This window comes from Vipera ursinii (assembly GCF_947247035.1).
Source record: "Vipera ursinii genome assembly, chromosome: 1".
Lineage (NCBI taxonomy): Eukaryota > Metazoa > Chordata > Lepidosauria > Squamata > Viperidae > Vipera > Vipera ursinii.
The window spans coordinates 12,710,164-12,722,094 of NC_139512.1; the positions used below are offsets into that span (position 1 = coordinate 12,710,164).

Consider the following 11,931-nt stretch of genomic DNA (forward strand, 5'->3'; position numbering starts at 1 on the left):
CTGTGTTACTAACAAAAATGGCGCAAAAACAGGCCACTGCCATGCCGCAGGGTGCAAAAATGGGCACCGCCATGCCATGGGGCACAAAAACGGGCCACTCCCATGCTGCAGGGCGCTGCCTCACACAAGAATGGGGCAGGGCTAGTGATTATCATGCAGGCGCTAGCCCCGACCCACTTATGATGTGCGTGTACTGGTGGCCCTTTGTGTGTGCGCGTGTGCACACACCCATATAAAATGCTTCCCCCCTCTCTTTTCCTCTGGTCCGCCAACCGACAAAGATCGGTGCCCTCTGCACTAGACAGCGTCTCTTCGTCCTGTCTCCCAAAGTCATTCTCACATCCCATTACACCACCTGGTACTCTCCAGATTGCAAAGGGTTTGCAACTCCCCGATGTTCTGTTCCAACCTACGACCGGCCCTGTTTGAATGTCAGGGACAACCCCTTTTTATTTTATTTATTATTTATTTATTTATTAATTTAATTTGTATACCGCCCTTCTCCTGAAGGACTCAGGGCGGTGAACAGGGCAATACATAATAAAAAACAAGATACAAAAATTAAAAAGTAATTAAACAGCAATGCCCGTAATAAATTAGTACAGATTAAAAAGTTAAGACCGATTTATAAAACCCAACCCCATCCCATCAGGCCAGGCCAGCTTGTTCAAAAAGGTAGGTTTTAAGATTGCGCCGGAAGGAGCGGAGATCAGGCGCCATCCGGAGCTCGACCGGAAGATGGTTCCATAAATCCAGCGCGCCCACAGAGAACGCCCTCCCCCTGGGGGGCCACCAGTCGGCATTCTTTGATCAGTGGCACCCTGAGGAGGCCCTCTCTGTGGGAGCGTACTGGGCGGAGGGAAGTTGACGCCGGCCGCAGGTGCTCCCCAAGGTATTCCGGGCCCATGCCATGCCATGCCATGTATAGTCAACAGGCTGAAAAACCCCAACCAAATTTATTTATAAAGAAATCAAAAGTTCAAACAAGAATTAAACAGGAATAACAGACCAGGACTCTAGCAGAAGATCTTCAAACGGTTGCCTTCAGCAACCAGCACCTCCCACACCTTCCCCTTTTATCAGCAGTCCCAAGGCGTGGCTTCTCATTGCCTTCTCCTCCTCTCACCCAGTTGCCTCATTGCCTTTCTCTTTTCTGCTCTGCTGGATTGCCTCCTGCTCCTAGCATCCCTGAATAGATCCAGCTGTGAATCATCTACGTCCAATGCCTCGTGCTCACACGGCTGAGTCTGATGAGGAACATAACTGGAGGGGCCAGGCTGAGAGTCCTGCAGTGCATAAGAGCCTCCCTCTGACACCAAAGGCTCTCCAAACCCCTCCTCCTCCTCCTCTTCAGAATCATCAGACTCAGCTGCCGGTATCACAGGCTAACGCTGAATCACAACACCTGAACTGGAGAACAGGCTGCCCCAGATATTCCCGGAGGATCTTGCATTCGTGCAAACCTCTTTTTCCCACAGGGAGGGGAAAAAAGGGGTCTATCCACCAGACTCTCAGGCAGGGGAAAAACCACCGGGAGGCAGGCAAATGTACCAATCTGACTCTGGTTTCTTGTGATTGGCAGGTGGTTTCATGGCCCCATCAGCCGAGCTGAAGCCGAGACACTCCTGACGCTCTGCAGGGAAGGCAGTTACCTGGTTCGGAGCAGCAAGGCCAGCCACAGCGAGTATTCCCTCTCGCTCAGGTAAGGGGGGGGCGGAGTCCGATGGGCGGTCCTCGACTTACGACCGCCATCAGCGAGTGACGCAAACGAGCCACCTCCGGTTTTGCCACCTCCTTTGCCAGGCTTGTTAAGCCGATCGCCACAGTCGCTAAGTGAGACACGTGGTCCTTAAGTGAATCCAGTGTTCCCACTTGACTTTTCTTGACGGGAGGTCACAAACGGTGAATCACGTGACCCCCAGGGATGCCGCATCCGCTGAAAGGATATGCCAGTTTCACGCACCCAAATGGCAGCCCCATCGCCGGAAGGACACTGGGACGGTCGTAGGTGCGAGAACTGGCCACACCAGTGGCTTACTTGTACGATCAATACTATTATTTAAATTTTTTACATTGCCCATTTCACCTAAGTGGCTGTGGGACATTCGCAACAAATATCGTACAGGTAATCCTCGACAGACATTTCATTTAGCGACCGTTTCAAGCTACAGCGGCACTGAAAAAATGTGACATGACCGTTTTTCACACTTAACGACCGTTGCAGCATCCCCCATGGTCACGTGATCAAAATTCGGACGCTAAGCAACTGGCATGTATGTATGACGGTTGCGGGGTCCTCGACTTGTGACCACAATTGAGCCCAAGTGAGACATTTGTTCAGTGAGTTTTGCCCCATTTTACGAGCTTTCTTGCCACAGTTCTTAAGTGAATCACTGCTGTTGTTAAGTGAGGAACATGGTTGTTAAATGACTCTAGCTTCTTCCCTATTGACTTTCCTGGTCAGAAGATCACGAAGGGATCACGTGACCTCGGGACATTGTGACCGTCATAAATGTGGGTCGGTTGCCAAAGAGCTGAATTTTGATCACATGACCAGAGGGGACGCTGCAACGGTCATAAGTGTGAAAAACGGTCATAGTGGCGTATTAAAGTGTGGGAAATTGCTTGGCTGAAGCCTGAGCATGTATCAAAGAGCTTGAGGGAAAAAAAACAAAAAACTCTTCCAACAAAGAATGAATTTACGGTAATTACCATTTATTGGCCCGGTTAGCAATGTTTATCCTCCAATATTTGTCTGTTTAAGTGTATTTCTGGACAGAAATGTTGCGTATCGATCTTCAGAGTGTCTGTTTGTAAAAGAGCATCTGTTTATTTGCAAATCTGGCAGATCCAGAGGACAAAATGGTGAATTTCTTCTCTTCCTGCCAAAGAGGGGAACCTTGCCTAAGGATGCTCTCCAGGTGTTAGATCTTTTACAGGTAGTCCTCGACTTACGATCCCCACTCGGCCCAACGTTTCTGTCGTTAAGTGAGACACTGAAGTGTGTTTTGCCCCATTTCGCAACCTCTCTTGCCCCACTTATTTTAAGGGAAGTGTTGCCGTTGTTAAGTTAGGAACACGGTTGTTAAATGAAACCAACTTCTTCCCCATTGACTTTGCTTCTCAGAAGGTCACCTCGGGACACTGCGACCGTCATAAATGTGAGTCAGTTGCCAAACAGCTGAATTTTGATCTCATGACCGGGGGGGGGGGGGAAACGCTGCAACGGTCGTAAGTGTGAAAAACGGTCATAAGTCGCTTGTGTCAGTGCTGTTGCAACTTTGAATGGTCAGTAAATGAACTGACTTAAGTCGAGGACCACCTGTATTTTGATCCTCAGGCATCATTACCCCCGTGTTACAGATGGGACAACTGAGGCTGTCAGAAAAGACATTCATTTTCCTGTCATCCGGGCTTGTAACTGCTACAGGTGGTCCTCGACTTACAACGGTTCATTTAGTGACTGTTCAAAGTTACAGCGGCACCGGAAAAGTGACTTATGACCGTTTTTCACACTTACGACCGTCGAAGTATCCCCACGGTCATGTAATCAAAATTCAGACGCTTGGCAGCTGACTCGTATTTATGACGGCCGCAGTGTCCCAGGGTCATGGGAATCTTCCCAGCTGACCTCTAACCAGCAAAGCTAAGGGGAGAAGCCAGATTCACTTAAGGACCGCCTGATTCACCAAACACCTGCGGTGATTCACTTAACCACCGTGGCAAAGGGGGGGGGAAAGGTGGTAAAACGGGCCGCCAGTCACCAAACCATTGTCTTGCTCAATGGAATGGAAATTTCTTCTTTTTTTTATTAAAGAGTTTTACAAAAACAAAATTTTACAATATATCCCCAAATCCCTCCCACCCCAAACCCACCCACTTCCCCCCCCCCACTTCCCAGAGCTAAATACAGGATTATAGTTACAATAATCATATTCTAAATAAAAATTATGCATAATATACAATTAACCAAATTCATAATGCGCTTTAACTCTCTTTTAACCTAACTACAAACAATGTACCAATAACAATATACCACTAAAATCTACTCATAAGCTAAATGGTACTTTTTAGTCCCATATTTGTTCTGAATATAATTTATCCATCTCCTCCAATCTGAAATATATCTTTCCTGTGAATGATCCTTCAGATAAGCAGAAATCTTAGACATTTCTGCAAGATTCGAAACTTTAAACACCCATTCTTCTATAGTGGGCAAACTATCCTTCTTCCAATATTGTCCCACCAGTAACCGTGCTGCTGTTATCATATTCAACATCAAATTAGTTTCTTTAACATCACAATCTACAACAATACCCAATAAAAACAATTGCGGAGAAAACTTTATCTTTCTCTTAAAAATCTTTTGAATGTTCCACCAAATTTTGATCCAAAAAGCTTTTATGTTTCTACAAGTCCACCACATGTGAAAATAGGTAGCTTCTAAACTACCACATCTCCAACATTTAGACTGTAAATTAGGATACATGTTGGACAACTTCTTGGGATCCAGATGCCATCTATAAAACATTTTATAAAAATTTTCTCTTAAGTTTTGAGCCTGAGTAAATTTAACATTTCTGACCCAAATTATCTCCCAGGTGTCCAACGAAATTGGTTCCTGAATATTTTGTGCCCATTTTATCATGCAGTCTTTAACCAGTTCCGTTTCCGAATCCAATTCAATTAAAGCATTATATATCCTCTTTATATGGAAATTTCAAATAGTAGTAATGCAAGCAAGAAGTGGTGGGGCCAGCTCTCGCACCTCCGACCGTCACACAGGGTCCTTCTGGTGATGTAATTGCGCGTCTGGCGAACCCGGCGTGTCTTTCCAACGGGCGCAGCAACGGTGGTCGTAAATCGAGGACTCCCTGTATTGCAACCTTTTGCAAAAAGCCCTCCGTTCTTCATCCTTCTCCTCCTGCTTCTTCCTCTTCCTCCTTTTGAAGATTCAATTTCTTCTCTGGCTGTTTTCTTGGCCCCCCCCCCCGCCCCGCCCGGCGTTCGCTCTCCTGTCGTTCATCCCTATTTCTCCTGCCAGCCTGGGGGAAAAAATAATAAATCTCATTTTTGATATACGTTTCTAAGTAGATTTCTTCTGCAAGCGCGCGGAGCTTCAACGGATTTGGGCCGCAGCCGGAGAACTCTCCGGAAAGAGTGGCGGACGGCGCCTTGCCCCCAAGAGATGCCAAATCAGGCGTCTTCGGATCAGACCTTGGAAGCATCAAATCTTCCCAAATCCCCAGGAGACTCCCATCATCCCCAACCCAATTCTCCTCCTCTGCTGTGATTTGCGGGGGCTCAAAGCCGTGGGTGCGGAGAGGGGGAAAAAAGGAAAGAAACGCAGTTTGACAGCGGAGGTATAATCTGCGTTGAGAAGGTCACAACTGCACCCACTCGGTGTCACGCTGTCCTCCCCCCTCCCTCCCCTTCACGGGGAACACGCCAGTGCTTTGAACACGCCTGTGCCGTGTCGCCGGCTGCTGCGTGGCACAACCTTTTGTTCTTCTATTCTGCTCTGTCAGAGCCGTGAAATTACAAGCCTTTTTTTTTCCCCCCCGCAAATGGAGTGTCTTCCTTTAGAGACAGGATTAGTCTCGTTTGACCGGAGAAGAGAGTCTATAGTTACGTCACTTCTTCTTCTTCTTCTTCTTCTTCTTCTTCTTCTTCTTCTTCTTCTTCTTCTTCTTCTTCTTCTTCTTCTTCTTCTTCTTCTTCTTCTTCTCCTCCTCCTCCTCCTCCTCCTCCTCCTCCTCTCCTTGTTCTTTCCTCCTCCTCCCATAGCCTTCCCCTCCCCCTCCCCTTCTCCTTTCTTCTTCTTCTTCTTCTTCTTCTTCTTCTTCTTCTTCTTCTTCTTCTTCTTCTTCTTCTTCTTCTTCTTCTTCTTCTTCTTCTTCTTCTTCTTCTTCTTCTTTTATACTATTGAATAAGAACAGTCTCCAGGTCCGTATGGAGAGATCAGCCCACCCCGACAGGTCGTTGAAAAAGAGACAATAAAAAAAAAGAAGGAAAAGAAAAAAATCCTAAACGGATAATCAGGGATAACCCCAAACAATCAAGCAGAAAAAAATATCCTCATCAAGGGACCACGGAGGAGAAAAACCGCTTTCCTAGCAACACTGGCAGGGCCAGCTACTGTATGTAAACAGGGAGACATCCCCACTCCCTTCCAGCACTGATGCTGTTACCTAGTTGGGTCATGAAATGTCTGCAATGAAACCTCCCAGTTCAGAGAGCACCCAGGACCCCACAGTCCCCTTCCTCCTCCTCCTCCTCCTCCTCCTCCTCCTCCTCCTCCTCCTCCTCCTCCTCCTCCTCCTCCTCCTCCTCCTTCTCCTCCTCTCCACAAACCCCACTCCCTTCTAGCATTGATGACATTACCTAGTTGGGTCATGAAACATCTGCAAGAAAACCACCAAGTTCAGAGAGCACCAAGGACCCCACAGTCATTGTTCTCCTCCTCCTCCTCCTCCTCCTCCTCCTCCTCCTCCTCCTCCTCCTCCTCCTCCTCCTCCTCTCTGCAAACCGCACTGATGATGTTCCCTAGCTGGGTCATGAAATGTCTCCAAGCAAACTAATCTCAGAAAGGACCCAGGGATCCACAGTCTCCAGTTTGGGGACAAGGAGTCTGCCGTAGTGGATGAAGATATATATACTCTCTTCTCCGGCAGAATCGCCTTATTTGGGGGAGGAATCCCTTTAAGGGTGGAGATAAATGACACTTCCCGCCAAATGTTGCAGAAAAGGCAAGTGGGTTTTTGAGTTTTCAGAGGTAGGGAAGGTAGACCTGGAGACTAAAAGATACGACGAACGGCTACGGCACTTGGGTTTGCCTAGTAGTGTAAAGAAAAGGACTAGGGGTGACGTGGTAGCAGTATTAGAGGGGCTGCCACAAAGAATAGGGGGGGCAACTTATTTTCCAAAGCACCTGAAGGCAGGACAAGAAAGATTGTTTGGAAAGTGATCAAACAAGAGAAGCAACCTTGAACTAAGGAGAAACTTCCTGACAGTGAGGACAATTAGCCAGTGGAACTACCTGCCTCCGGAAGCGGTGAATGCTCCAACACTGGAGGTTTTTTAAAGAAGAGACTGGACCGCCATTTGTCTGAAATGGTATAAGGTTTCCTGCCTGAGCAGGGGATGATTGGACTAGATGACCTCCCAGGTCCCTTCCAACTTTACTATTATGACTATTCTATTTTATTCTATTGTATTGCAATATCTATTCTATTCTATTCTATTCTATTCTATTCTATTCTATTCTATTCTATTCTACTCTACTCTACTCTACTCTACTCTACTCTACTCTACTCTACTCTACTCTATTCTATTCTATTCTATTCTGTTCTATTCTATTCTATTAATTCTCCTCCTGGTCTCGTCTAGGGATATCATCTTGGCTGTTTGGCACTGTTTGGCTGGTGGGTTCTGGGAGTTGAAGTCTTAATACAGCTGGCATTGAGAAACCCAGTCTCCTTGAGAAACAAGCTGCAACAGATTATTTCATCTTTATTGCCCTAAGCCAGAAGTTCAGAGAGACGGATGGCCTTCCAAAAATGGCTTCTGCTTCCAGCTTTTTAACTCCTTTTTTTCCCCTAAAACAGGGCTCTCCACACTTGGCAACTTTTAAGATTTTTGGACTTCAATTCCCAGAATACCCCACCCAGCAAGCCTGCCTGGGGAATTCTGGGAGTCGAAGTCCACAAGTCATCAAAGGGCCAAGTTCGAAGACCCCTGGTCTAAACTAATGCCATCCTGTTAAGCTTTTCCAAGTCTCAACCCACCAACTTTGTCCCTTGATCGCTTGGCTCCCCCAAAAGAAGGCTCCCCAAATTCCGGTCCCCAAATTCCACTCCCTAAGATGTCACAATACCATCATAAATGATCGTTCCCTCAGAGCAACAGCTGCTTCTTCAGGCGCAGGTCCCAGTTTTAAACAAACAACAAAAAAGAAAACCACAGCTGGTCTCCATCTGGGGTCTACCTCATAAATGCACATCGGAAGAGATGTTTTAGCCCAGAGGATGGAGTGAGGGGGGTTACAAGAGCTGCAAATGGGAGGTGTGGTGTCACACTAAGAAGAAATAAGAAGAAATTTCCTGACAGTGAGAACAATTAATCAGTGGAACTACCTGTCTCCAGAAGTTGTGACTGCTCCGACACTGGAAGTTTTTACGAAGAGACGGGATAGCCATTTGTCTGAAATGGTATAAGTTTTCCTGCCTGAGCAGGGGGTTGGACTAGATGACCTCCAAGGTCCCTTCCAGCTCTATTCTATTCTATTCTATTCTATTCATTATTCCGTATTCTATTCTATTCTATTCTATTCTATTCTATTCTATTCTATTCTATTCTATTCTATTCTATTCTATTCTATTCCATTCTAAATTCTATTCCATTCCATTCCATTCCATATTCTATCCTGTAATTCTATTCTATTCTATTCTATTCTATTCTATTCTATTCTATTCTATTCTATTCTATTCTATTCTATTCTATTCTATTCTATTCTATTCTATTCTATTCTATTCATTATTCCGTATTCTATTCTATTCTATTCTATTCTATTCTATTCTATTCTATTCTATTCTATTCTATTCTATTCTATTCTATTCTATTCTATTCTATTCTATTCTATTCCATTCCATTCTAAATTCTATTCCATTCCATTCCATTCCATATTCTATCCTGTAATTCTATTCTATTCTATTCTATTCTATTCTATTCTATTCTATTCTATTCTATTCTATTCTATTCTATTCTATTCTATTCTATTCTATTCTATTCTATTCTATTCTATTCCATTCCATTCCATTCCATTCCATTCCATTCTATTCTATTCCATTCCATTCCATTCCATTCCATATTCTGTCCTGTTCTGTTCTATTCTGTTCTGTTCTGTTCTATATCCTATCCTTTTCTCTTTCTCTTTTTTCTCTTTCTATTATTTCTGTTTTTATTTCTATTTCTGTTCTCAATCTCAGCAAACTGTAAGGCGTGTGGAGTTCAGTTCCCAGAATTCTTTAGCTAGCACAGCTGGCTGGGGAATTCTGGGAATTGAAGCCCATACATCTTAAAGTTGCCACAGTTGAGATATACCCTGTCCTGGAGGAATGAAAGAGATTAAACAGGGGGGAAGCTTTAAGGCTTGGGGGGGAAAAGCACAGAGGGAGATCATGTGGACTGCAAATGTGTTTTGTGAGCAATGCCAAAATCACAGACGGGCGATCACATCCTGATAGGCCCACTGGCTTATTGCCGATGGGCTGGCGATCTTCTGTGACACATCCACAGCTAGTCCTCGACTTACGATCACAATCGGGAGTGGCGAAATGGGCGGCCAAAAATTGAACAAATAAAAGAATAAAATCAATTTCCATTGATTGCTAAGCAAGGCAATCGTTAAATGAGTCAGGCCTGATTTTGCAATCTTTTTCGGGCCACGGTTGTTAAATGAGTCACACAGTCGTTAAGTGAATCACGCAGTCATTAAGTGACTCCATCTGTCCCCATTGACTTTGCTTGGGGGAAAGTTTTAAATGGCAGTGGTATGACCATCGTCAAATATTTACCAGTGCTTGAAGTTTGATCATGTGACGGTTGTAAGCACGAGGACCGGTCCTCAATCAGTTTTTTTCAGGGCTGTTGTAACTTCAAATGGTTGCTAAATGGATGGTTGTAAGTGAAGGACTACCTGTATACCTCTGCTGGCTGATCCTGAAATCTACAGTCTTAAGAACTTTAAGATCGATTGGAGGGGGGGGGTTACAAAATAGCAGTAGCACTAAGACATATATACCACTTCACAGTGCTTTGCAGCCCTCTCTAAGCGGTTTACAGAGTCAGCTTATTGCCCCTCCAACAATCTGGGTCCTCCTTTTATTGACCTCGGAAGGATGGAAGGCTGAGTCAACCTTGAGCTGGTCAGGATCGAACTCCTGGCAGTCGGCAGAGTCAGCCTGCAATACTACATTTTAACCACCGGGTCACTAGATCTCTTGAGAGAGAGACAGAGACATGGATAGATGGAAATTGTAGGTAGACAGAACATAAATGATGAGATAGATAGATAGATAGATAGATAGATAGATAGATAGATAGATAGATAGATAGATAGATGATAGATAGATAGGCAGGCAGGCAGGCAATGATAGGTAGGCAGGTAGGTAGATAGAGAGATAGACAGACAGACAGACAGATAGAGAGATAAATGATAGAGAGAGAGAGAGAAAGAGAGATGATAGGTAGGTAGGTAGGTAGATAATGGTAGGTAGGTAGGTAGAGAGAGAGAGAAATAAAATGATAGATAGATAGATAGATAGATAGATAGATAGATAGATAGATAGATAGATAGATAGATAGATAGATAGGCAGGCAGGCAGGCAGGCAGGCAAATAATGATAGGTAGGTAGGTAGGTAGATAGAGAGATAGACAGACAGAGAGATAGACAGATAGAAATAAATGATAGACAGATAGACAGAGAAATAAATGATAGAGAGAGAGAGATGATAGGTAGGTAGATAATGGTAGGTAGGTAGAGAGAGAGAAATAAAATGATAGATAAACAGACAGACAGACAGACAGACAGACAGATAGATAGATAGATGATAGGTAGGTAGGTAAATAGCCTTGGTGGAGCAGTGGGCTAATGCCTCCTTAAGTAACACCAGCTGCCTGCAATTAGTGCAGGTTCGCATCCCACCAGGCTCAAGGTTGACTCAGCCTTCCATCCTTCCGAGGTAGGTAAAATGAGGACCCAGATTGTTGGGGGGCAATAAGCTGACTTTGTAAAAAAAAATGCCACTTGGGGCGGCCCGAAAGCCCTAATAAGCAGGCATATACATAGAATGAAGGCTACTGCTAAGCTTGTAAGCTGCCCTGAGTCTTCGGAGAAGGGCGAGATATAAATGGGATTTAAAAAAAATAGAGAGAGAGAGATAGACAGATAGCTAGACAGATAGAAATAAAATGATAGACAGATAGACAAATAGAAATAATAGATAGATAGAGGGAGGGAGGGAGCGACGGACGGACGGACGGACAGAGACAGACAGACATTAGATAGATAATAGATAGCAATAGCAACAGCAGTTAGACTTGTATACCGCTTCAGAGTGCTTTATAGCCTTTTCTAACCGGTTTACAAAATCAGCATTTTGCCCCCAACAATCTGGGTCCACATTTTCCCGACCTCGGAAGGACGGAAGGCTGAGTCAAGCTCAGGATCGAACTTCTGGCAGGGAGCAGAGTTTGCCCGCAGTGCTGCGTTCTAACCACGGCGCCACCACGTTCTCTCTAAAATCTCATCAAATCTAATTTATGTCCTATTTTTCTTTGCGCAGGAGCAGCCAAAGTTTTATGCACATGAAGCTCACCCGGACGAAGGAGAACAGATACATCTTGGGCCAAAACAGCGCCCCCTTTGAGAGCATCCCAGAGGTCATCCATCACTACACCACTCAAGAACTGCCCATCAGAGGGGCCGAGCATCTTTCCTTACTGTATCCCGTGGCAGTTCAGACTGCGTGAGACCAACTGGGTGGACGCCACGGACTCGCTCTGGATTCAGACAATCGGCTCTGATCCTCCCCTGGGTCTGGAGAAGGGGGGGGGGTGTCTCACAGGGACTTACAATGTGCCCCCCCCTTTTGATGGGGGGGTGTTTCCTCCCTGTGGAGATAGGCTTCCCTTCCTTTCCTGTTTTCGAGCAATAATGGTGCCTCTTGGCTTCTAAACTACAGATAGTCCTCGACGTACAACAGTTCATTTAATGACCAGTCAAAGTTACGACGTCAGTGAAAAAAGTGACTTGTGACCGATTTTCACACTTACGACCGTTGCAGCATCCTCCACGGTCCCGAGATCTAAATTCAGGCACTTGGCAACTGACTCCCACTTATGACGGTTTGCCGTGTCTCGGGGTCACG

At 45.2% G+C, this 11,931-nt stretch overlaps 1 protein-coding gene across 1 annotated transcript in view; it reads left to right on the forward strand.

The window, feature by feature from the left end:
* Nucleotides 1-11,533, forward strand: part of SHD (Src homology 2 domain containing transforming protein D) — a gene marked incomplete at both ends in the record, with an annotated part of 57,220 nt that extends 45,687 nt beyond the window's left edge. Inside the window, 2 exons of the mRNA XM_083350336.1 lie at nucleotides 1,583-1,702; nucleotides 11,347-11,533. Of these exons, the coding sequence (XP_083206462.1) occupies nucleotides 1,583-1,702; nucleotides 11,347-11,533 (307 nt within the window). The remainder of the gene's footprint in view (nucleotides 1-1,582; nucleotides 1,703-11,346) is intronic.
* Nucleotides 11,534-11,931: the final 398 nt, after the last annotated feature.